This window comes from Antechinus flavipes, chromosome 3 (genome assembly GCF_016432865.1).
Source record: "Antechinus flavipes isolate AdamAnt ecotype Samford, QLD, Australia chromosome 3, AdamAnt_v2, whole genome shotgun sequence".
Lineage (NCBI taxonomy): Eukaryota > Metazoa > Chordata > Mammalia > Dasyuromorphia > Dasyuridae > Antechinus > Antechinus flavipes.
The window spans coordinates 530,703,788-530,731,296 of record NC_067400.1 but is presented as its reverse complement, the minus strand read 5'-3'; the positions used below and the strand labels follow the sequence as shown (position 1 = coordinate 530,731,296).

General features: G+C 36.2%; 1 protein-coding gene across 4 annotated transcripts in view; it reads right to left on the bottom strand.

Moving 5' to 3' along the window:
• Positions 1–211: 211 nt before the first annotated feature.
• ANKRD42 (ankyrin repeat domain 42) overlaps positions 212–27,509 on the bottom strand; it is a 146,878-nt gene continuing 119,580 nt past the window's right edge. Inside the window, exons 11-13 of one of the 4 annotated variants that reach the window (XM_051987223.1) lie at positions 18,206–18,344; positions 5,453–5,542; positions 212–440 (exon numbers count right to left, since the gene is read on the bottom strand). In XM_051987223.1, the coding sequence (XP_051843183.1) occupies positions 5,456–5,542; positions 18,206–18,344 (226 nt within the window). In that variant the 3' untranslated portion in view covers positions 212–440; positions 5,453–5,455. Of the gene's footprint in view, positions 441–4,611; positions 4,732–5,144; positions 5,543–18,205; positions 18,345–27,509 lie in introns of those variants that run through there. The other 3 variants (XM_051987224.1, XM_051987221.1, XM_051987222.1) reach the window with 3 other exon arrangements.

Genomic DNA, 27,509 nt, shown 5'->3' with positions numbered 1-27,509 from the left:
AATAAGTATGACTGTCTCTATGAGACATCTTCAATATGAAGGATGGTTGTAAAACTTAAGAAGAGTGCTAATCTCCTCATGTATAGTTCCTTCCCTCTCTAACAATGAACAAGGCTAAACTGCAGCACTAAAGTATCAATATCCATATATTGGGGAACCCTCAGGTGGTAGGAACTCCTTAAGGGGAATGGCTGGTCTCTATCTACAACCCACAGGCACATTAAAAAAAAACAAAATCACTTACCACTTATCAAATGTCTGTCCCTTTTACACATGGATAACAAAGTCCATGAAAGAAGCAGGGTACAAGGGATGTCAGGATATCAAGATGTGAAAGCAGGTCCAGACTGATACAGGTCAGGTCACCACACCCCTCATTTTCCATGCAAACCTGATAAAAATCCTATTTGCTGTTGAATAGCAGCTGCACAATTGCATTGCTGGCAAAACAAGACATTCATTTTTTGTTTTGGTGTTTTTTTAACTAAATTAAATTCTATTTTATTATACCTCTCCTTTGATTTACCAGTTATAATATGTCTGGGAGGCATGGGACACAACAGCCTTTGAAGAATTGATAATGATTTTCAGAGAGCAACGGGAAGGTACATGCTGGATGTGACCAGGACCAAATACGACTAAGAAGAAATTCCTAATAATTGAAGAAAAAGATGTCACTAGGAAAATAAATATGTTCCAAAAAAATAGATCTGTACTCCTAAATATTTAGTTGCAGTAAGCCTTGTTTGAATATCTCTAAATGTGTTTGGAAAAAAAATGAGAACCATTGTGTTTCATTATTTTATTGCTTCTGTCCTCTGGGTTTTAAGAAGCAAATGCCCTTTGTGTCCCTAACTCTGCCAATTTTAGAGGGTAAGATGTGTCAGCAAACCAGAGAATAATTTTTCATATATATGACTACCTGTTTTAATTTCCTGGTGCCAGTATATATTTACAAGCATATATAGCATTTAAGTTTATTTATTTATTTATTTTTACTGAGGCAATTGGGGTAAGTGACTTGCCCAGGATCACACAGCTAGGAAGTGTAAGTGTCTGAGGCCAAATCTGAACTCAGATCCTTCTGACTTCAGGGCTGGTGTTCTATCCACTTCGCCACCTAGCTGTCCCTAAATTTATTTTCAAATTGCCACTAAGTGGTCTAATCATGATCTGCTGCAAGTAGATTGTCCATAATGAATAGCACTTGATCCATTTCCTCTGCACACAGTATTTTCATGTGACAATGAAACTATGTTAATTTTCTTCCCTATATCCAGTCAGCAATTTTGAAATATCCATTCTTGGCTAAACACTTTGGATAGAAAGGCAAAAAAATAGACCCTAACCTCAAGAAATATACATACTAATGGGAAAGACACTCTGCAAACAACGATGTGCACATGAAAGACAAACTGAGAGAGATTGCTATATGGACATTTGGGGATAGGGTGGAATGAGAACCAGGAAAATCTCCTTTCAAAAAAGGATTGGAGCAATCTGAAGGAAGAAGAGATGAAGGAGGACAGCATTGTAAGCATAAGGCCCAATAGTCAATGAAAAGGTGTAAGAAATGCAATTTCTTGTAAGCAAAATGACCAGTTGTCATTGGATTATGGAATATGTGGAATAAAATACAAGAAGAATGGAAAGCATGGGGCAGTGGATAGAGCACCAGTCATGAACTCAAGAGGACCTGAGTTCAAACCTGGTCTCAGACACTTAACACTTCCTGGCTGTGTAACCCTGGATAAGTCACTTAACCCCAAATGTTTCAGGGGGGGAAAAAAGAATGGAAAGCAGATATATGATAGGAACTAGGCTATTAAGGCTTTTGAAGGACAGAGGATTTTGTATTTGACTGTGGAGTTAATAAGGAATCACTGGAATTTATTGAATAAGAAGATAGAGACATAATCATATTTGTGCTTTAGAAAGATTAATAGCTGAGTGGAAGTAGAATAGGCAGAGAAACCAGAAGGCTATTAAAATAATGTAAGAATGAAGAATGAAGTGATAAAAGAAACTACACCAGCATGGAGGCGATCAGAGGTGAAAAGAGAATACACAAAAAACAATGCAAAGGTAAAAAAAAAAGGATAGGAATTGGCAACAGATTGGATATGTGCAGTGAGTGTGAAATTGAGGAAAACACCTAGATTGTGATACTGGGTTCCTGGAAGATGGTGGTACTCTTACAATAATAGGGAAACTGGGAAGAAGGAAGAGTTTGGGGTCGGTGGGAAGTTTATGGGTTCTCTTAGACATTCTATAGACATTTCAAACCCAACACTTTAAAAATAAAATTCATCATCTTGTAAGAAATGGGATTTTACAATCTTAGCTGTTTTGCTTCCACGGATGTTCTTGAGAAAGGATAAAAATCCCAAGTTCTAGGCTTGCAGTTAATATATTTCATATTGCAAGTATGGGGGGTTGCCTTTTGGATAAGAAAGAATTAGGAACGTTGATGATGATCAAAAGCAAGAATTCAAAGAATAAAAGGAAGAGTTTTGGTCACATTTTGCTTAGAATTGGGTGTATTATTTACCAGGTAAGGGAGAATTGTAATCTGGAAGGATTTTGACCAATTAGGATTCTGATGGGACTAGCACTAGCCAACTTAAAGGCCTGACCTGGTCTTTAAAGGAAAGGTGTGGTCCTGTTACGGAGCAGGATACTCCCCTTTCCCCAAGAACAAAAAGAAATACTTTCCTCTATCCACTTTGCTAATCTGTGTTTGAAAAATATAGGAATGGGAATGTGGAGGGACTGCAATAGCCTGCTTGGGCTTACTCCCTGATCCTGCTAGAGGTCAGGCAGATTACCCCCAAAAAAGGGGTTCTCAAAATCTTTTCCCAAAAACCCTCCCCTCTTCCAAACTTTCCAAATGTTTGGTTTTTGAAGTCCTTCATAACCTGTACTTTTCCTACTTTTTCAATTTTTTTTTTTTTTTACAATCTACTCTCTTCCACATAATCTAGTCTCCAGTGACACTGGGCTCCTGGCTATTCCTCATACAGTTGCTATCTCCTGGCTCTAAGCCTTTTCTCTAGCTGTGCTCAATGTCCAGAATGCTCTCCCTTCTCCTCATCTCTGCCTTCTCACTTCCCCTTCCTCCTTCAAGATTCAATTGAAATCTACCTTTTACACATACACACACACACACACATACACACACACCCCATATATATATATGTATGTATGTATATATAGATACACCTATATGCACACTTATAAATAATATGTATATGTTTTTGCATATACATATATGTACACATAAATAATATGTATATGTGATGGGGGTGAACCTTGAAATTGTGTCCTTTTTAATCTGCATTAACCCAGACAGCTCCCAGCCCCAGGCCAACATTTGCCCATATAACCAGGGGTCTGTTAACACACCTTTGCCAAATTCCTAATGAGGAGTTTTGCCTACTAAGAAAGCCTCCTTAGTGAACAACAAACTTCCCTTTTCTCCACTCAGACTTTGGGTTTGCAAATTCGATTTGGACCTGCTCCAACCAGAGGGGATTACCCACCTCAATTCTCACACCTCTTCACTACCATTAGCACCGCATCCATGTATATGTATGTATAGATGTGAGCTTATATACATACCATAGAAATTCTTAAATCCAACTGTTTCCTTAAGGATGATTTTTTTGGGAGTAGAAAAAATTTTATTTGTTATAGGCTCATCTTAATTGTTAATAGATTATTAGTCAATGATAATTGTTAGTAGTCTGTGGCTGGTTAGCTCAGTTTGGTTAGAACAATACATGAAGCTTCCAAGAGAGCCAAGATCCATTTAATTTTTGGTTTTGTATTCTGAAGGCTCCCATAGTGCTTTAGCACATAATAAAGGTTTGCTGGTAGATTAGGTTATTTCCCTTTTGTTCCAAAACCTCACATTAAATCTCTAATCCTGGCCAACCATGTTGCAAATCTGGAGGGATTACCAAGGGGGATGTGTCTCACACACACACATGCGCATGCATGCACACACACACACACACATACACACACACACAATTTATTATCATATAGATATGACAGACATAAAGCTGCTCCTATTAGTATTGGTTCACTACATTATTAATAGGTTACAAAGCTCATAATTCCTGAAATTTATGCCATTTACTGTAATTTTCCTTTACAAGTGATTGGCTTCTGTAATATTCAGTTCAATTTAACAAATATTTACTAAGTGCTTTCTTCTACAACAATCTCTTGAAGTACTTAGTTCCAACAATACTATTTTACAAGTAAGACAATAAAGACTCAGGCAAAGTGGAATAACTTGTCTATAGTTAGACAGGCTGTATGCAGCAAAGCTAACTTCAACACAAATCCCAGTGATTCCCAGTGTCCTTTCTACTGCACCAAATAAAACAAGTGTTGGCAGATAAGAAATCAAAGTTCCTTTACCTTAAAAAAAATTTCTAAGTGGAAATTTCAAGGATTCTTTTCCCATGAAGCAGCATATAATTTTGAAACTCAGAGAAAGAGAAGAAAATACAGTGTGCACTTTGAATAAATTTGTAAGGAAACATAAAAGCTAATGAGTTTAAAATAGATTATTTTAATTTTCTTAGCATTTTTTTTATTTTAGAAGATATGATCACTTGTTATTCCTGGAAAGTTAACAGTGATTTCATGAAATGTGTAATACTGCACTCTTCTTCAAAGTAAAAATGCTGTCCGTTATTTGAAACTTTGGCCCCATTTCTAAAAAATAATAAAAATAAAAGTTGTTTTTTTAAATGTAAAGGGCAGATGTTCTCTGAATGATGAGCAATTGGTATCAATAGTATATGAGAAGCAGACTAGCAAAAAGGAGAGGGCACTTGATTTAAAGTCCAGAAATATGGCCTTAAATCATATCTCAGGTATGATTTCTGTATTTAATTTCTATATTTAATTACTCCCAGAGTGATTTGCACTACTTATATCACAAAGTTGTTCTGAGAAAAGAGCTTTGCAACACTGTATAAATAAAATTTAGTTGTTATGATAAATAGCACTATTAATGAAATTATCTACATGGTAAAATTCATTAAGGAAAGCTTTTTTTAAAAATAAGAAACCTCTACTGCAAGGTCATAAGAATTGTATGTTTAAAAAAGAAACAATCACAAAAATTGGTTTACTTTACATTTTTGTAAAGCCAATTTTATTAACATGTATAAATCTATTTTTGAATCTTTGACATTGCCTAAGAAGATATCTGAAAAGTGTATGGGGGTAAGAGGGGAAGAATGACACTACACTAATTTAATACGTTAAATTCTTTACAATAGTTCATTTATATTTTTGCTTTTTTCAATCATGTAATAGCACAGATCTTTGCCCTTCAGAAGAATACTGAGCAATGAATAGGAGACATGTCAACTTAACATGAAAGGGAAAAATCAAACAGATTTTTTTCATTGAAAGTAGTGTCACTCACTGATTATCTTCTCAAAATTACTCCTCCAGAGGATGTGACCTTTTTTTTCACTTTTCTTTTATCTTTGTTTGAGTCAGAAGAGTCATCCTCCTGTGTATAGTGGAAAAGATTTTAAATAAAATTACTATTTTAGCATAGACTTTCCCTCTCCCATATATCTTTTGTACCAAAATGAAAAGAAACATTTAATATTTATAGTTTCTTTAATTATAACAACTTTTATATAGCACTTACTATGTGCATGGCAGTGTGCTAAGTGCTTTACAATTATCTCATTTGATTGTCATAACAACCCTGAAAAGCAGGTGCTGTTATTACGCCCATTTTACAGATGGGGAAACTGAGGCACACATGCTTACACAGCTAGTAAGTGTGAAGTAGGATTTGAATTCAGGTCTTCCTGACTCCAAGCACAGCACTATCTCCACTGTGCTACTTAGTTGCCACTAAATAAATATTTAATTGGTGTGCAAACCAAATACTATTTACATATATAATGTTATACAGTTATATGTGTATATATAATACACCACACACACACACACACACACATATATATACATAGAGAATAAATATAAAGTAAAAGCAAGAAAAGAAAGGAGAGAGGGAGGCATTAGCAGTGTAGAGATGAAGTTATAATGTGATGTTTTGAGCTGCATCTTGAAGAAAGAGATGGATTCTATGAGGCTAAGGTAAGGAAGAGGAAGCACAGGGAATGGCATTGCATATTAGATGCTCAAATGGCGTAGTATGTGAGGAAAATAGAGAAGGCAGATTTGGGTGAACTATGAGTCTGAGGAGATGGATAATATGAATTATGGTTGGAAAATAGACTAGATAGTGATGTGCTTTAAAACTCAATGATCCTACTGAATAGAGGAATGACATGATCACATCTGAACTTAAGGACAATCACTAAGACAGCTGTGTGAAGGAAAGACTGGAGTTGGGAGAGACTTAAAGAAGGGGAAATCAATTAGGAGGTTATTGTAATAGTCTAGGTAAAAGAAGAAGAAGCCTGAATCAAAGGATTGGTTGTGGGGGCAGACTGAAGGCATCAGATTCAAGAGTTCTTGTGGAAATAGAAGTGGCAACGTTTGGCAACTGACTGGGTATGTAGGATGGAGTAAAGAATCAAGTATTACTGAAAAATATGAAGTTTGGAAGGGAAGAGGTTTTGTGGGGAAAGGAAGTAAGTTCAGTTTTTGACATGCTGAGTTTGAAACATCTCCAGAACATCCAGTTCGAAATGTCCAGTAGAAAGCTGATGATGTGGGACTGAAGTAGCCCAGGGAAGAGACTGAGGATGAATATGTAGACCTGTAAGCTGTCTGCATGGAGAAGACAGTTAAACACATGCATGGCACAATGAGATAAGAAAAAAGAACAAAACTCTTAGGTCTTTGGAGATGCCCCACAGTTAGAGGTTGGGATCAGGATGATAAGTGAGCAGAGGAGACTGAGAAGAAGGGTCACACAAGTAGAACCAGGAGAGAGAAGTATAATATTAAAAGAAAGTGGGGAGTCAATGATGTCAAATAAAGCAAAGAGGGAAATAAAGGCTAAAGATGAAAAAAAAAAGCCTATTCAATTTAGCAAATTAAAGATCACTGGTAATTCTGGAGAGAATAGTTTCAGTCAAATGATGAGGTCACATTCAGAGGCCAAAATGATGAGAAATTACAGTATATGAATATAATGAATTATTACTGTGCCATAACAAATTATTTTTCATCCTTCATTCTCAAGGAGGGCCAATGACATCCCAAAAGTGAGGTCTTGACTTCTGAGTGACCACGTTTTGAGTGAGACAGAGCTGCTCAATATCATTAGCCCCACTTTCCTCCAGAGGCCTGAGAGTCCAACAGTAAGACAAAAGTCAAGACAACTGAGATGGACCAGGATGCAGTAGGTTACCTTGACCTTTTGAAACTAAGGTCTTTCGGGGGTCTGTTCATCTGAGGCAATGCCTATTCAATAATGAAGTACTAGGTAAGAATTGAGATAAAAGATGACCTAGTTTCCCAGCAAACAAGAATCAATCTGGAAGGAGAAGATCCTCAATTTCATGCCAGAACAACTGCCATCAAAACCCAAAGACCAAATGAAATTTGGTGAAATTCAATGAAACCCAGTGTGATTAGGGGAATAAAACTAGGAATCTTAGGAACTATTAACCCTATTAACCATGCCCCTTTCAAATTTTCTTTTAATACAAACACCCTAAAGAGGTCTTTAGATGAAGGACTAAAGGCAGAGACTCATCTGCTCTCAAAATTCCCCTCCAAAAAAATTTAAGATAATGCTTTAAAAAGATAAAATATTAATATCCTGTATGATTTTTAAACTTTTTAAAAAAGTTATCTTGCTTAGAGAAAATGTGCCTCAGTCTACTTTATTGAATTTTGCTCATGACTAAATGAATTCTGGAGCAGCAGAACCAACATAAGATCAGAATGAAACAATTACCCAGACCAAGACAACTTAGAAGATCAGTAGGAAAGGTATGTTTCACCAGCATGAGAATGAAGCATGGTGCAGCCCAGGCTGCACCCCCAGCAAGCTACCAATAGATCTTGGGGATGGCTGCATCAGCAGTAGTGACTTCTTGAGCTCTCAGCTCACAGCAGGATCAGACAACTGGTCAGAAAATTACAAGGGACCCTGTACTGGCACTTGGTGCAGGACTTTGTTTCATTGTCCATATTCAGTTCCAGATCACAAGAAGGAGCACAAAAGCATGCAGTCTCATAGGAGGGAAAATCCTGGTCACAATTCTAGGATGGAAAAGAATGTTTGTGGTCACTCACAGACCAGAGTACAAATCTGTGGAATAGAGATCATACCGTGCCTTAAATCATACCACCTTGAGAGAACCAAAAATTTACAGACCTCTACAACCAGCTCTGAAAATAAATATACACACACACATAAACACACAAAATGAAACTTGGGAGAATGCCCCTTCTACCCAGGAGCAGAGCCCAACTTTAACATCAAGTTAAAAGTCCAAGAAATAAGACTAAAAAAATGAACAAATAAAGACAACAAAAAGAACTCGACCATAGAAAGTTACTATGTTGACAAAAGACCACAACACAAAGTCAGAAAAAGACAATAAAGTCAAAGCAGCTACCTCAAAGCCTCAAAGAAAAAAATGTGAATTGGTCTCAGGCCAAAAAAGAATTGTTGGAACTGAAAAGGTGTTTTTTTTTTTTTTAAGAGGCAGAGAAAAATTGGGAAAAGAAATGAGTGATGCAAGAAAATAAAGGGGAAACTTAGTTTAAATCCTGGTAAAGGAAGCACAAAAAATACTGAAATATTTAAAAAAACATAATTTGTCAAATGGAAAAGGTACAAAATTTCATTGAAGGGAATAACTCCTTAAAAAGAAAAAATGACCACATGGAAAAGGAGGTACAAAAGCTCACTGAAGAAAATTGTAATTTGGGAGACTCTGAGAAGATGACAGAGTTGATCAGAAGATTTCAAATTCTCCATATTTCCTCCATAAACAGAACATATTTGCACCTAAGAAACAGAGATGGGTAAAAATCAAAGAAGATCTGGGGCAGAACAGGGATTCTCCTGAAACCTGAGAAAACCTGAAAAAAGGCCCCAAGAAGAGGATTTTGTGTGAAGTATAAATATCTTCAGACTAGCTCAAAAAAAAAAAAAAAAAGAAAAAAGAAAAAAGAAAAAAGAAAGCAGGGAGCCCTGGGTCTAGCTGGGTTCAGATGGAGGCTCAGCCTGAACCACAGGAACTTTCACCTCCAAGACAGCAAGGGGAGTAGGAAGTCTGAGTCTGAAAAGACAGAGATAACCTCTACTGATTAAAAACACCAGGCCCAGCTGTGCTGCAGAGACAAGGCCTGGGCAAGACGGAAAACAGCACACCCAGTGAGTACCGAACAGGGACGCTGCTGGCTATGGGTACTTGCAATAGGGTGGAGCTTTTACCATCCCTCCACCCCACAATTAGAGATGCTTACACTAATACTTCTTATTTTTAAAAAATGAATTGACAAAAAAGAAAGAACCTAGTCATAGAAACTTACTATAGAAATAGAGAAGACTAAGGTTCATCTTAAGAAACCAGTGAAGTTTAAAAAAAAAAAAAAGCCTCTTCTATCCCCAAAGTGTTAAACAGGTACCTTCCCACAAAAGAATTTATTTATTTTTATTTTTTTTTCCAGAAATAACTTATAAAAGAACTCAAACAAACAAACAAAAAAGACTTCAAAAATCAAATGAGATTGAGGGGAAAAAATAGTAAGAGCCATTTAAGAAAATCAGGAAGATTATGAAAAGAATATTAACCAAATAGAAACAGAAATACAGAATCTTAAAGAAAAAGTTAGTTCTTTGAAAATTGGAGTTGAGCAAGGGGAAACCAGCGAAGCTATAAAAGAACAAGAAATAACAAAACAGAATATAAAGAATGAAAAAACTAGAACAGAATGTGAAACATCTTATAAAAAGAAAACAATAGATCTAAAGAACAGATCAAGAAGAAAAAAATATAAAAATAGTTGGACTACCTGAAAGCTGTGACCAAAAAAAAAAAGAACTATGACACAATAATGCAAGAAATAATCTAAGAAAATTGTCCTGGAGTGATAAAACAGGAGGGAAAAGTAGAGACAGGAAAAAATCCACTGATCATCATCTCAAAGAGATTCTCTGTGGAAAACATAGAGTAATATTATTGTCAAATATTGAAAACCCCAGGTCAAAGAAAATTCTGCAAGAAACAAATAAAAAAACCAATTCAAATATGCTGGAGCTACAATCAGATTGTTTAGGATTTATCTCCAGCTACAATAAAATATTGCAGGTCCTAGAATAATACATATTGGCAATCAAAAAAGAAACCTGTGGTCAAAAATATCACATTCAACAAAACTAACAAAATAATGAAAAAAAATGAACATTCAATGAATTTGCAGATTTTCTGCAAACTTAATAGAAAATTTAACATATTAAAAAGCCAACAACAAAGATTAATTTCAATAGACTCAATGTGGACAAAATATTTATGTCTTTTGCTTGGAAATGTCTACCACATGTTCAAGATTGATATCAGTAACTGGGTAGCTCAAAAGAAAGATTGAGCAGAGTATAATCTGACTCAAAAAACAAAATTGTCTAGGAAAAGGTAAAAAATACTAATGAGGGGGAAAGAATGCTGGTAGTTCTGAAAACCTATCCACATTGGGAATGGATTAAATGGGGAACGATACATATATATACCCTGAAAGGTATAAAATAAATTGGGGGAGGGAGGAGGAGAAGAGAGAGAATAGGATATGGTGGAATACAGAAGAATAGGTAGATTTATGGCAATGGGACAAGATGTGTAGATTAATGGGGAAGAGTTAAAGGATAAGGTGGAGTATCAAAGGATATATGGAGTAAGACAAAGTGCTTAGTTTAATGGGAAAAGGTGGCATAGGATAAGGTAGGATACAAAAAGGTGTTTATATTACTGGAAGATAAAAGTGTGTAGCTTAATGGGAATGGGATAAAAAGGGAAGGAATGTGTGGGGGGAGAAAATAAAGGAGAGATATATGAGTGGATGGAGGTTAAATATAGCAAGGCAAGCTAAGGAGTATAATTAAAGTAGAAGAGTTAGCAGGAACAGGAAATAATCAGAGATATATACAAATGCTACAACAAAGACCAGAAATTTTTAAAAGTAGGGCTAGTAATTACTGACCTCAGACAAAGTTAAACTTAAAGATTCAATAAAGAAATCTACATTATGTCAGCCATATTAATATTGTTTTAAATTCATGCATCTGTATATATATGTAGGTGTGTATATGTGTGTATGTATGCACATAAATGTGAGTATATAGATATATGTATGTGGATGGGTATGTCACTGGGTAGTGAATATAGAAAAGACAGCTCAATCTTCATGTTTAACTGTAGCTTCCTTGGGGGAAATTAGAGGGATGAAAGCAGGAAAAAAGAATAAAGTAAAAAATGCACAGCAAAGACAAAAACAATAACCTACAAGGAAGAAAAGAAAAGATGGACAGTCATGAATATAATCTCTTCTATCATTTCTATCATGTTTTCTTGAAAGGAAATTTAATGTTACATATTTTGAATTCTCCCTGATATTCTAAGTACATGACAATGTTATGTTTTGATTTTTAAAATTTTCCTTTTGTTTTTCTTTTTCTATTTTGTTTATTCTTATTTTGTATTTAGTTTTAAATAAATATTTTTTAAAAAATAAGAAAAAAAGAAAATACATTAAAAATTAGAATTGATCAAGTAGAAGCAAAAAATTCCATGAAACATCAAGAAGCAATAAAATAACATCAAAGGAATGAAAAAAGAATGTTAAATATCTCATCAGAAAAACAACTTTTAAAAAATATATCAAAGAGAGATAATTTAAGAGTTATTAGGCCAATCAATGAACTTCCTAAGAAAAATTCTCTAGGATCAGATGATTTATAAGTGAATTCTACCAAACATGTAAAGAACAATTAATTCCTATATTATATAAACTATTTGGAAAAATAGTGAAGGAGTCCTACCAAACTCCTTTTGTGAAGAAAAGAAAATTGTAGACTAATTTCCCAAATGAATGTTGATGCAAAAATCTTAAGCAAAATATTAACACAGAGATTACGGCAATTTATTACCAGGATAATATACTATGACCAAGAAGGCTTTATACCAGGAATACAGGGCTGGTTTAATATCAGGGAAACTATCAGTATAATTGACCATATGAATAATAGAGTTAACAGAAACCATATGATTATCTCAAGAGACACCAAAAAAGCATGACAAAATACAACATCCATTCCTACTAAAAACAGCACAAGAATAAATGGAGTTTTCCTTAAAATGATAAATAACATATATCTAAAACCATGAGCAAAGGAAGAAAGGGAAGAGGTAGAATGGAGGAAATTATTTCACATAAAAGAAACATGAAAGAAAGAGCAGTGAAAGGAAAGGTGGGGAAAGGGAATAGTAGATTATACTTAAAACTTATTCTCATCAGAATTAGCTCAATGAAGGAAAAACATATATAATTAGCTAGGTACAAAAACTATCTTACTGTACAGAATAGAAGGAGAGGAGAATCAGAGGAATGAAGGGGCTGATAGAAGGATAAATTGGTGATGGCAGTGATCAGAAGCAAAACATTTTTGAAGACAAATAGGATGAATGGAGATAGAGAAGAATAGATAAGAAAAAAAACCAAGATAGAGAGAAGCATAATTGATATTCATAACTATGAATGGGAGAAACTCACCCATAAAACAAGTGGATAGCAGTGTAGATTCAAAACCAGAATCCTATATGTTGTTTGTAAGAGACACACAGAGAGGAAAAACAAAGGTTTAAACAGAATTTGTTATGCTTCTGCTGAAGTTAAAAAAAAAAAAAGCAAAAGTAGAAATTATGATCTCAGACAAGGCAAGAATAAATAAGCAGGGAAATTACATTTTGTTTAAAGGTACCATACATAATGAAGTAATGTCAATACTAAAGATAGATGCATCAAATGGTATAGCATCCAAATTCTTAAAGGAAAAGTATTTAACTTATTTAAAGTTACAGAAAGAAAGAAACGGTCAATTATTTTAGTAGAAGATCTCAACTTTCTCCCCTCAGAACTAATAAATGCAATTTTAAAAAATTAAGGCAATAAAGAGAATTTTAGCAAAGTTAGATATTAGAGTCCTCTGAAGAAAACTGAATAGGAATAGAAAGGAACATACCTTGTTCTCAACAGTATAGGGCACCGACACAAAAACTAATCATGTATTAGGACATAAAAATCTCAAAACCAAAAGCAGAAAAACAGAAATATTTTTGTTTTAAAATTTTATTTTATTAAAAAAAAAAAAGAATAGCAAAAAGAAAAACAAAAAAGGAAAACAGAACAGAACAGAACAGAACATTATCAAGTGCCCAGCAGAACATTAGATAGGATTAAAAGCATATAACAATAAATTATCAGTTCAAGAAAGTATATCTAATAGTAGAATAAATTATATTCATGAATGTCCATCTTTTCTTTCCTTCCTTGTAGGTTATTATTTTGTTCTCTACTGTGCAATTTTTTTATTTTATTCTTTCTTTTCCCCTTTCATCTCCTCACCTTCTCTAAGCAGGTTATAGTTAAGGTCAGATTATGTTCTATACATATATAGATATATACATACACACATATATATACTATACACATCTAAAGGCATATACATGGAACAACATGCATACACATCTACATATACTGATACACACACATATATACAAATATGCACCCATTCACATGCAAACATGTATCCAAAATATCATCATTACAGGTGACATATAATGTAGATATCTCTTTTAAATGAATCTTTTAAGTTCTGACTTAGCTCTTCTTTCCTATTCCTGCTAATTCTTCTGCTATAATCCTGCTCTTTAACTTGCTTTGCTATTACTTACCTAGCCTTGCTCATGGATTCCTCCTCATTCTTTATTTCTCCTTCTATTCATCCCTCTCCCTTATTTCTTTAAATATTTTGGAGAATGCTGTACCCTTCATGGTATATATGTAGTGTTGCTTATTTAACCCATTCCCGATATGAGTAGGTTTTCATTACTATGACCTCTTCTCCCCACTCTAGGGTCTCTGTGTACCTATTCTTACTCTGAATCTCATTTCTATAACACAATTACTATTTTTACCTTTTTCTAGGCAGTTTCACTTTTTTTAGTCTATTCAATTCTGCCCCAATCCTTCTTTTGAGATATCCAATTGCTTGTGTTACTCAAACATATGATATACACGTCCATGTAAAAAACAATTTGTTCATATTAAGTTCCTTGAAATTGATCTTTGATATTGGCTCTTATATGTTAAATTTTCTATTGAATTGAATGAAAGAAAATCCTGAAAATTTGCAACTTTATCGAATGTTCCATTTTTTTTCATTAATATTATAGATAACTTTGCTGGATATGATTTTTTTGGCCTCAGGCTTTTTGATATATATGATTTCAGGATTTTTTTTGAGGTTGCTGATTTGATCTGTGCAATTCTAATTGCAACTCCAGCATATCTGAATTGTTTTTTTTTTTTTCCTTGATTTTTGCACAATTTTCTCTTTGATCTGGGGGTTTCAAAATTTGGCAATAATATTCCTATGTGTTTTCTACAAAGGACTTCTTTGAGGTGGTGATCAGTGGATTTTCTATTCTACCTCCCTTCATGTTCTATTACTCCAGGACAATTTTCTTAGATTATTTCTTGCATAATTATGTCAAGGATCTTTTTTTGGTCATAACTTTCCAGTAGTCTAATTATTCTTATATTTTTTCTTCTTGGTCTGTTTTCCAGATCTGTTATTTTTCTTGTTTCACATTCTGTTCTATTTTTTTCATTCTTTATATTCTGTTTTATTATTACTTGTTCTCTCATAGCATCACTGGTTTCCCCCAGTCCAATTCTAATTTTCAAGGAATTATTTTTTTCTTTAGAGAATGTGTTTCCTTTTCTAGTTGGTTAACTTTTTTTCATAATCTTTTATAATTTGTTTTTCTTGGATGGTTTTTATTATTTTTTAGGTTTTCCTCAATGTCTTTCATTTGATTTTTAAATTTTTTTTTTTTTTGAGTTCTTCTAAAAATTCTCTCTGGGCAGAGAGCCATTTAGTGTTACTCTTTAATGAAGAAGATTTTTTTACTTTAGTGTGCTTCTCCAAAGATTTGATTGGCCCATAATTCCTTTCCTATTTCCACAGTAGGTTTTTATGGTTCCATTCTTTTTTTGCCAATTCTTTTTTTTTTTTTTTTTATAATGAGAAATATTAGTCTCAGTACCTCTAATTATGTGGTGGGTGGGATGGTGCCTCTAGCTTTACTTTAGTTCTCCCCTCTGACCTGGAAGCCTGAATCAAAAGCTCCATCTTTTGCAAAAACCTTCAGTCAGCAGAGTCCCTGCCCCACTATTTCTGCACTCACCCAATGTGCTGGTCCCTTCTCACCCAGGGTCCCATCTATGCAGCACAGGCCTGGCATTCCTAATCACACTAATGTTCATTCAGTCTTCTCAGACTCAGATCCCAACTCTACACACAGTCTGGGAAAATGAGAGTTTCTGTGTTTCTTGACTAGGCTCCAGCCACACCCAGCTCACCCCAGGGATCCCCACTAGGTATTTTTGTGGAGCTGGCCTGGAGGTGTCACATTTGATATTGGTTAATCTCCAGCCTGAAGTCCTTCTTCAGATCTTCTTGAATTGTATCAGGAAAACCCCTTTTCTGTCCCAAGTCTTCTTGGTTTTTCACCAGTCTATAGTACTGTTTGGGGAGGAAATCTGGACAGTTTGAAATTTACTGCCTACTCTGCCATCTTTCCAGAATCCTCCCCAAAGCTAAAATATTTAATGCATCCTTTTCAGATCATCATGCAATAAAATTATATTTCATAAAGGGCCAAGAAAACATAGATTAAATATTAACTGGAAACCAAATAACCTAATCCTCAATAATGAATGGGTCAAAGAACAAATCAAAAAAAAAAAAAAAAAAACAATCATTTCATTAAAGAAAATGACAACAATCAAACAACATACCAAAATGTATGAGATGTAGCAAAGCAGTAGTTACTTGAAAAACTATCTCTCTAAACACATATCAATAAAATAAATAACAAATCAATGAATTGTTCATGAAACTAAAAAAAACTAGAAAAAGAACATATTAAAAATCACCAATTAAGCAACAAATTGAAAATTCTAAAATCCAAAGGGGAGATTAATCAATTTGAAAGTAAAAAAAAAAAAATTAAACTCATAAGACAGAATTTAGTTTTATAAAACAAACAGTAAAATAGATAGACCATCCTGTAATTTGGTTCTTTTAAAAATAAAACCAAATTACCAGTATTAAAAATGAAAAGGGCCATTTTACCACCTAAATGAAGCAATTATTAATATCTATTATGGCCAATTATATGAATCTAAGCATTTAAGTGAAATGGATGAATCTTTATATAAATTGCTCAGGTCAACAGAAAAAGAAATAGAATATTTAAAGAACCCTCTCTCAGAAAAAAGAAATCAAGCCATAGCTTTTTCCCTAAAAAAAAAAATCACCTGGACAAGATAAATTCACAAGTGAACTCTACCAAAAATTTAAAGAACAATCAATTCAAATACTATATAAACTATTTGGAAAAATGGGCAAAGAAGTTCTATCAAATCCCTTTAATAATATAAATATGGTGCTGATACCTAAATAATGAGGAGCAAAAATAGAGAAAGAAAATCACAGACCAATTTCCCTAATGAATATTGATGCAAAATTTAAAAAAATACTTTCCCTTTTTGTTCTGATTTCTTTCACAACATGACAAATATGGAAATATGTATAATGATTGTACATGTAGAAGCTATATCAGATTGCTTGCTGTCTTGGGGAGAGGAGAGATAAGGAAAGGAGGGGAAAAAATTTGGAACTCAAGAGCTTACAAAAATGAATGTGGAAAACTATTTTTATGTGTAATTGAAAAAATCCTATTCAAAAAAAAACAAGAAAGTTTTCTTAAAAAGGCCTCATTTCTCAAATATATAGAGACCTGAGTCAAACTTATAAGGACACAAGTATTCCCTAAATGATAAAAGGTCAGAGAATATGAGCAGGAAGTTTTCAGAAGAAATCAAAGCTATCTCCAATAACTTGATAAAATGCTTTAAATCAGTATTGATTAGAGAAATGCAAATTAAAGCATCTTTGAGGTACCAACTCACACCTATCAGATTAAAGAAAAATCAGAATGTTGGAGGCAATATGGAAAAAATTGAGAAAATTATGCTTTGTTGGTGGAGTTATAAACCGATTTAACTATTCTGAAGAGCAATTTGGAACTATGACCAAAGGACATCAAAAACTGTGCATATATTCTTTGACCTAGCAATATTACTACTAGATCTATATCCCAAAAAGATAGAAAAGAAAGGAAAACAAAACAAAAAAATGAAATGAAATGCAAAAAAGAAAAGAAAAGGACTTATTTTTGTATTTGTACAAAAAATATTTATTATAGTGGCTCTTTTTGTAGTGGCAAAGAATTGCAAATTGAGGGAATATTCATCAATTGAAGAATAGCTAAACAAGTTGTGCTATATTATTGTGATGGGATACTATTGTGCTATCTAAGAAATGACAAGCAGGATCCTTTCAGAAAAAGTTGGAAAAACTTATATGAACTAATGCAAAGTCAAGTAAGCAGAACCAGGAGAACAATGAACACAGTATCAACTATGAATTGACTTAACTATTCTTGACAATATGCCCAAAGACAATTACAAATTGTTCATGATGGAAAATGCTATCCACCTCTCCAAAGAAAGAACTTATAAAGTCTAAATGGAGATCAAAGCATACTTTTTCTTTTTTACTTTTCTTTATTTTTATTCAGTTTTTTTTTTTTGGGGGGGAGGGTGTTCTCTATTTTCTTTCACAATGTGGATAACATGGAAATATGTTCTACATGATTGCACCATGTATAATCTATATCAAATTGTTTGCCTTCTCAAGGAGGAGGCAGAGGAGAGAGTGAATATGGAACTCAAAATTTTAAAAAACAAGTGTTAAAAGTTGTTTTTATATGTAATTGGAATAAAGAAAAACTATAAAACCCCAGAAAGTCTTATTACTGTATCATGACAGTGATTTTTACTTAACGTAATATGGGAAATATAAATGAGTTCAAGGTGAGCTCACCACAGAACTGGTGAGGCGAATTTGATCGACAGGAGTTCGGTGATGACTGACTTCTGCTCGGAATTCATCTAGTTGAAATTCCAATTTCTCTCTACGTAATCGTTCACCTTCTAGTTGGACCTGCAGCTCTTTGATCATCCTGTTCAAAATACGAACAAAAAAAATGTATTTCTACAGTTAGCACACAACTATACATGTGTGAGAAAGTCAGAGACATTAAAAGGAGGTAGGAGAAAGGCAGGCCAAAGGTTGCCAACTGCTTCCCTCCCCCAGTGCTGTTAATGATTTCCTTAAGGTAGGTTTCTGCATATTTTTGTTATCATGTACCTATTTTACATGGCAAAGCTCATGAACTCCTTCTGAGAATGTTTTGAAATGCTTGGGGGAAAATATGTAGGCTCATAAAGGAAACTAAGGATATTGAAATAGTTATCAAAAAAATTTTTAAACAAGTTTACAGACCTACAAATTCTTCAGAAACCTCTGCCATGACAATTATCACCCAAACTTCACAGTAACTGGTATAATGTAGGTGCTGATCAGGGTACAATGAGGGGCGAAAGAAATTTGTTTGCTATAATCCAATGAGGAAGAAGTCGCAAAATTTTAAGTGTTGAAAGGGAGAAAACCCTACTATACTATACTCAATAAATCATCATCCAGGATACTTTGAAAGACCTCCAATGAGAAATAACTTACTACCTCTGTGAGCAGTACATTTCACTGTTAGATAGCTCTTATCATTAGAAAGTTCTTCCTAAAATCAAGGAAGTCAGAGGATATGTGTTTAAATCCTGCTTACTTTCTGTGTGACCCAGGACAAATCACTTAATGTTTCCAGGATACAAGAACCAAAATCAGTCGTGGAGCCAGTATGTACATATTTAAAAGCATACACAAAATAAATATAAAGTTTTGGGGGAGGGGGAAACAACAGCTGAAGAAATCAGGAAAAGGGCACTTGAATAAAGCTTAGAAAGAAGTTAGAAATTGGAGAAAGTCACAGTGAAGCAAGCCTCATAATATGGCATGGGAGACAGTCTGTGCAAAGGATCTGTATTTCAAGAATATCAGTTATATGTAAAATGGATTAGATAGGAGAGAGACTTGCAGAAAACTAATTAGGAAGCATGTAATAATAATCTAGGTTGGGGGCAGCTAGGTGGCAGCTTGATGGTGCAGTGGATAAAGCACCAGCCCTTTAGTCAGGAGGACCTAAGTTCAAATCTGACCTCAGACACTTAATACTTCCTGGCTGTTTGATCTTGGTCAAGTCACTTATTGCCTCAGGAAAAAAAAAAATAATAATAATAGTCCAAGTGGCTGAACCAAAATAATGTTCATCTTAGTAGAGAAAAAAGAACAAATATGAAAAATGTCTAAGAGGTAGAATCAGTAAGACTGGCAACTTACTAAATAGTGAGATGAGGCAAAGTAATGAGTAAAATGACTCTTAACCTGAGTGACTAAGATGAATGCTTGGAGCCTCTAACAAAAATAATTAAGTTTTGAAGACAGATGATTTTTAGATAAAGATAATGAGTTCTGTTTTGGAAATGTTGAATCTGGGATACCTGTATGAATCTAGGTTGGAAATCTCAGAAAAGACAATTGAAGACTGAATTAGATTAAGTCTGCCAACCTCTTTTTGTGTAATGGGCTAAGGCTTGAGTTGATGCACTGAAGTCCCAAGCACATGAGGCTAAATAGTAATTGGACCATACTCTATTAATCTATATGCTTGGAGAAAGAATGGCCCCGCCCACTCTTTGTGCAAGTCCTGATGTGTTGTATAGGAAATGACGATTTTGGTGGGTGGAGGCAGGGGAGTGGAAAGGGAAGTGGAAGGAGAGTCTTGTCACAGCTGCTCCCATTGCTATGGCAATGGCCTTTCATCTCCGATCCCCCTCTGCTAGCTGGCTTCCTATTTGCTCATATTACTATCGCAATCCTTCTTCACCTCTTCACTTCAATAAAGATTGAAGATTTTTCCCTTAACCTGAATTCCTGACTCTGGCTGATTTTAAATACACCGTCATCACATTTGGCTCCCAAGCGTGGGAACCAAGGACTACTTTCACTGAAGAAGTCTCCAGTGACCAGGAACTTAGGTGAATATAACCTTTTTTGACTGAAATGGGACAAATCCTAGCTAAAGATCCTCCACCCCCCACCCCTACCCCCCACCCCCACCTCCACCCAGGAGTGGTGCTAGAGAAAGCCTGATTAAGCTGATAGAAGATCAAGGGCTACTTATGACTTGGGAACAGACAGCTAGACTTCTGGGTACATTAAAATACACTTCCCCTTGGTTCTTAGAGGAAGAGCAAATCTTTCCAGATAATTGGACATTAATTGGGCAACAGCTCTCCGCATATTACAACGAAAACGGTCCTCATTCAATTTCCATCGAGGCATTCTATTTATACAATATCATATAGTTGGCCTTAAGAAATGGAATAAGTTCTAGGAGAAAGGGAAAAAACTCTAGGAATAGCCAAATGGGGAAGCCTGAGATAAAGGAGGAAGACAAAGAACAGATTAATGGCCATATCCCCACAGGGCATGGAGACTTAAGTGAGGCTCAAGGGTGGGGTAAATCTGAGGCAGCTTCAGCCCCACCTAAGGAGCAGGTAATTGACTCTCCTCCATCAACTCCACCCTCTGGGTTGAAGGGAGGAGGGGTAGTGGGGGGGAGGGGGGCAGTGACAGCACCAGCACCTCCCCCCCAGCATCCAGCTGCTCCTATGACTAGATTGCAAAAGGGACTAATTAAGGCCAAAGAGGAAGGGAGAAATGTATTGTAATTTCAACATCACATTTTTCCTGTAATTCAGCAGTTTAATTCTTCAGGTCAAGAAAGTAGAAGATACTCACCTTTTGATATAGAAATCCTCAAAGACCTGAAAAAAGCTTGCACTCTTTATGGGGCTACATCAGCTTATGTCAAGATGTTATTACAGAATTTGGCTTTTGAAATCTTAACCCCTAATGACTGGAAATCTGTAGCAAAGATATGCCTAGAACCTGGACAAAACTACTTGTGGCTTTCTGAATATAGTGAGCTCTGTAGGATACAAGCCCAACAAAATAGTCAAAGTGGAGTTCATGCTGCAATCACCTGTGACCTACTAACAGGTGTAGGTTCCTATGCAGACGTCACAGTACAGATTAATTATTCTATAGCAGCATATGAGCAAATTGCTGCTAATGCTGTCAAAGCGTGGGCTTCTCTCCACAAATAAGATGAAAAGGGTAGGGCCTTCACAGAAATAACACAAGGGCCAAATGAACCCTCTGCTGACTTTGTGGGATGTTTGCAGACAGCTATCATAAGAACAAATGGGGAAAATGCAGTAACAGACATTTTGATAAGGCAACTTGCTAAGGAAAATGCTAATGAGGTTTGCAGAAGAATTATACTAGGACTGCGCAAGGATGCTCCTTTAGAGGAGATCATAAGGTGCTGGGCCACAGTGGGCACAAGTGCCTTTTATAGCCAGGCTATGATGCAGACTTCTCAAGATCCCAACATAGGAAGACAGGGTCCCTTCTGGCAAAGTAATTCTAGAGAAACTCGTAGATGTTTTCAGTGTGGAAAAGTTTGACATTTGAGAGCTCACTGTAAATATGGAGATAGAATGAGAAGACAGGGTGAGAGAATAAAACCCAAAACCCCATGTCCAAAATGTAACCGAGGCTTTCACTGGGCCTCTGAATGTAGATTGACCCAGAGGAATGAGAGGCAGGGCCCAGTTCCAAGGTACTGGAACAAAAGATAGGTGGAACATGATAGCGACTGAGGTTACACCCAGAGAGTCCTTAGAAATTCAGGACTCTGATGTCATCAACCAACAGAAAAGCAATCAGGATTACAGTTGGGGAGGTTACAGGCCTTTTAACACAACAGGGCAGTGTCCAGTACAAACAGCTCCATTATCTTTAGATAATCGCCAGGTGATGTGGAGAGATCCAGAAAGTGGTAAATAGAAGGGAATTAGATAGGTTAACTGCTTGGGGAAGAGGGTTTGCTTGTATTTTTACAGGTGGAGAAGGAATCAGATGGGTGCCAACGAGCTGTATTTGCCTTATCCATCTCAGAGAGACAGAGCAGACCCTTGAAACGAAGGAGAAGACCCAAGAAACATCGGGTGGTTCTGTTGCTGACTGTGCTCACCACTGAAAGAGTGTGGCAGTTATGGCGTTTGACTCATGGACATAGAAAATTGTTGGACTTCAAAACCCTCAGGAATCATTGGATTCTCTGAGACATAAGATTGTTGTAGGGCTTGAAAATTCTCAGGAATCATTGGATTCTTTGAGACATAAGACTTGAAAGCCCTCAGGAATCATTGGATTCTCTGAGAAATGATAAGACTGTTACAGGACTTCAAAATCTGCTGGAATCATTGGATTCCCTAACACATAAAAAGACTTTTGCAGGACTTCAAAAACTTGGGGGGATCATTGGATTCCCTGATTTGTGAAGCAATGGACAATAGATTGGTTTTGGACTATCTCTTGGATGCTGAAGAAGGTGTATGTGTGACTGCTGTTCAATCTTTTACAGCACCATATTGATTTACATTGTTTGTTATACCATTACTTGGGTGTACAATTCATGTTTGTTACAACACATCAAGCCTGCACTGACCGTGGGAAGGGTCATCACTAATAGCCTCTGCGTTATTACTATGTGCTTGTGTAATACTTCCCATGCTGATGGGTTTGTGCATAATAAGACCCTTCAGCCCAGAAACCCGCTAGCAACCCCCACTTCCCTTTGGTGCTTTTCATCTCCCTCCCTGAGATGTCAGGGAGGGCGTGATTATCTCCTTTTTAGTGCTTTCACCTCCCTTCCTGAGAAGTCAGGGGGGTCGTGATCACCTCCTTTTCAGTGCTTTCATCTCCTTTCCTGAGAAGTCAGGGAGGGTGTGTTCACCTTCCCTTGGGGGCTCTGACCTCCCTGAGGAGTCAGGGATGGTGAATAAGAAATCTCCTTATTAGTAGTAAGTTCATTTCAAATCATTGTAAGGACATGACTTTCCCCATATGAACCTAATTCCCATGTAAACCTTGAGAACCCAATCGAGGAAGGACATGACTCCCCCTGTGAGAACTTGACTACTCTCTCACCCCAAGAGCATATATTTTAACTCCTTCTCCTATGAAAACCTGACCGTTCCTTGACCCATAAGAACATATATTTCAACTCTTTCCTTTTTAATCTATAAAACAGGCATGTACCACCTGTGTTTTAATCCAATTATATGATTCCAAGAACTCACCCCTCCTTGGAACTGTTGCTGTTGATAAGGACTGGCCCCCTTATCAATGCAACATTTGATTATAACCACCTGAAGCTCTAGTTGGTACATCCTTGTCTTAGATGAGGTCTTCATTTGGCCCAAAGCCTTCTTTGTTTGAACTCCTATAAAGAGTGGGCAAAGCATTCTCCACTTTGAAGCCTCACCTATGGAGATGACGATCTGCCTAGGACTTCCCCAATCGAGACTCACAGGCTGAAATACCGGGGCCTCCCAGCCGTAAATTAGAGTTGAAGTTCCCTCGACCGGTGATATGATGTAACGTATTCTCTTTTTCTGCTATTCTAATCATAATTTTTATTATTCTTTGTCTTTTATCTGTTATGTGTTATTTGCTGTATTCGTTGTTATTGCAAGCGATCTATTCCGTGCATTGTATAATTAAATTTTACTTTCACTTTAATTGAGTCCGAGAGCATCATTTTGTAGGAGCAAATCTGAACCTTTCCCTAAAATCACAAAACAGATGGCATGACCACCTGTGTTCTAAAACAAAAGAAAGCAGGAGATGTAATGGGCTGAGGCTCAAGTTGATGCACTGAGCTCCCAAGCACGTGAGGCTAAATAGTAATTGGACCATACTCTATTAATATATAAACTTGGAGAAAGAATGGCCCCCATCCATTTTTTGTGCAAATCCTGATGTGTTGTATAGGAAATGATGTTTTTGGTGGGTGGAGGCAGGGGAGTGGAGAAGGAAGCGGAAGGAGAGTTTTGTCACAGCTGCTCGCATTGCTATCGCGATGGCCCTTCATCTCCGACCCTCCTCTGCTAGCTGGCTTCCTGTCACAGCTGCCCATATTGTTATCGCAATCCTTCTTCACCTCTACTGAGAATAAAGATTGAAGATTTTCCCCTTAACCTGAATTCCTGATTCTGGCTGATTTTAAATACGCAGTCATCACATTTTTGGATCTTTTTGTCTATTGCTGAGTGTGTGAGTCATCACTCAGGCTGCAATGGAAAAGTATCTCTGTCCTTTTGTCAGAATGCCATAGGAGCTAATCCCCATACTTAGCTGACCAAAAAAAAAAAAAAAAGCTGCCCTAATAACTGTCAAGATCTTTTTGTTCTTGCTCAATGTTACCCCATCCAAAGGAATGTCAATTCCCCATACTCTACTATTGCTAGACCAAGGTATAATTCTCCTTGTCTTGAGTTGCATTGTCCCCCTTTATAGGGTTTTTGTTTGGCCATCATCTGGAAACAAAATCAAATGATATCACCTATAATTCTGTTCTCACAAACCTCACCATTTCCTTTTGATCTATGCTCGATCCAATAGTCTATCTATCAACAAGCATTTATGAAGGACAGGCTATATCCAAGGTACTGTTCTAGATGCTTAGAGACAGAATGCAAAAAATGCTATGATCCTTATTGCTCAAAAATCTTACATTCTACATGCAAATATATGCATATAGTGTATGTATATATGGAGAGAAAGAAAAGAGAAAATGGGAGAGGGGACAGAGAAAGAATAGAAAGATAGTGGGATGTAAATTCTTTCAGGGTAGGAACTATTTGATTTTGATTTTTGTATTACAGGGACATTAAATGATTTGTCTAGAGTCATACAAGGAGTAAACAGGATTTAAGGGGAAAAAAAAGATTCTATGAGAAAGAAATAAGTAAGAGGGAAGGAAACAAGCGTGCCTATATGCTTGGCACTGTGTTAAGTACTTTTACAAATATTATCTGACTCACTAAGTCCTCACAACTACCCAGAGAAATAAAGTGCTATTATTATCCCAATTTTACAGATGAGAAAATTGAGGCAAAGAGGTACAGAAACTCACTCAGAGTCATACAACTCAAGTTTCTTAGGCAAAATTAATCTCAGGTCTTCCTGACCCCAAGCCCAGAGCTTAACTCATTGTACCACCCGGCTGCCCCACTCCAAGAAGTGATGGAGTGTCATGTAGGAAGAACAGAAAGCAGGCTAGTTCAGTTGAGCTATAGTGTATGGAAAAGGGAATAATACATAATGAAGTTGAAAAGATAGGTTGGGACCAAATTGTAAAAGGCTTTAAATGCCAAATAAGAGATTCTCAGGGACAAGAGGAATTAAATAAAGGGTGACCTGGTGAGATAGGCATTCAAGGAAAATCACTTTGATAGCTAGGTGGATTGCAGTTGGGAGAACTTGAGTTAAGGAGATTAAGAGGTCATTGTTATAGTCTTAAGTGAGAAGTGATGAATGCCTGTACTAAGAAAGTAACTGTGTGACAACCTTGGCAACAGATTGGTCATGAGGGATGAAAGGGAGAAGTCAAGGATGACACTGAGATTTCAAATTCAAGTGACCAGGAAAATCACGACACTCTCAACAATAATAAGGAATTTGGGAAAAGAGGCAAAATAATGAGTTCTGTTTTGAACATACTGTGTTTAAAATTTCTAAATGACATGAGAATGAAGTTCTAAAGAGAGTTTGGGAAGTACATATAATTATGTGAACCATCTGCACAGAAATGATTATTAAAACTCACAAGATCTATAAAGTCATCAAGAGAGTCCAAGATAGACCCTTGGAGAAAACCTTGGAGATCAGGATACGGATGAAGACTCAGCAAAGTGGACAAAGAAGGTGCAGTTAGATAGGAACAAAGAGAACCAAGAGAGAATAGTATCATGAAAATCTGGAGAGGATGCAATACAGGAGAAGATGATAAATAGCAAGAAGCACAAGATCAAGAAGGATGTGAAGAAAAAAATCTCCACATTTGGCACTTTTGATATGTGACTGAAACTATTCTCACCAAGATGATCAGCTCACTAATAAATTCACTGGCTTTTTCTCAGTCTTCATTCTGCCTGAACTCTCCTGATACTATCTTCCACCTACAATTCCTAGACATGCTTTCCTCCTTCAGCTTCTATGTCACTGCTTCCTCCCTGTTCTCTTCTGGCCTACTAACCAGTCTTCTCCAGGCTTTCTTCAATATGCATCTTCAGCAGGGAGCCATTCTCAGTCTCTATGCCTTGTCCTCTCCCACCCCTATCTCCCAACATCCCATTTACACTCTATAATTTAAAAATAAAATTCCTTATGTGTTGTCTCCTCCATCCCCGCCTCCTTAAGGACAAGGGCTGTTTGGTTTCCTTTTTCTTTGTATTTCTAGCATTCAGAACAGTATCTGGCACATGCTAAGTGCTTTAGCAAACACCTTTTGACTGATGATTGTGACTGCATTTTATTCCCTTCACGAATAGTTCAGTCTAATCAATCTGGCCTTCTTACTGATCCCTACACACAAAACCTTCCATCTCCCATCTCTGAATTTTCTTCCTCATGCTTCATTACCTTGGTCTACTTCAAAGTTCAGCTGAAAATAACTCAGGCAGCTAGGTGGCATACTGTGAGAAATGGATGGGGATTTTGTTTCCACAAAGTTATGAAAATTGAATTAGAGAAATGAAACAAATTAGAAAATGTAATCTGGGGTTGAAGTTTTAGATTTGAACCAGAGCTCTCTGAACTTTGCTTCCTCTTATCTTCTCCCTTAAGAACGTAAGCTTCTTGGGGGCAGCTACTAGCTATATAATAAAAGGTGGAGATTCACATTCTGTAATTTCTTTAAGATCCAATTAAAGGAAATTTGGGATAGAGACTTCAGGATAGTGTTCTGCCTCAGTTTCCCTGGTGGTGGCCCACTTCCTGGCCATTAGCACTGAATTAGGGCTGCGGAGTTCTGGCCACTCTGGCATTCCAAAGACTCATAAAATTCCAGATAGTTTATCTCAAATACCTAGATGGCATCACATCCTCTATCTTTCTGGTCTCAGATTTCCTGTCTCCTGCTTGACCATCTTCTTGACCCTCAATCTGTCAGAATTAAAAAGTTATGGTCCTTTATGGAATTTCCATTCACCCAGTCCTCTGCATCCTCCTCCTACCCTTGCCTCTATTTCTCTGATCGCTGGAGCCCTATAAAAGTCTCTGGTAAGTCTCTGGAATTACTTGCTTGTTGCTG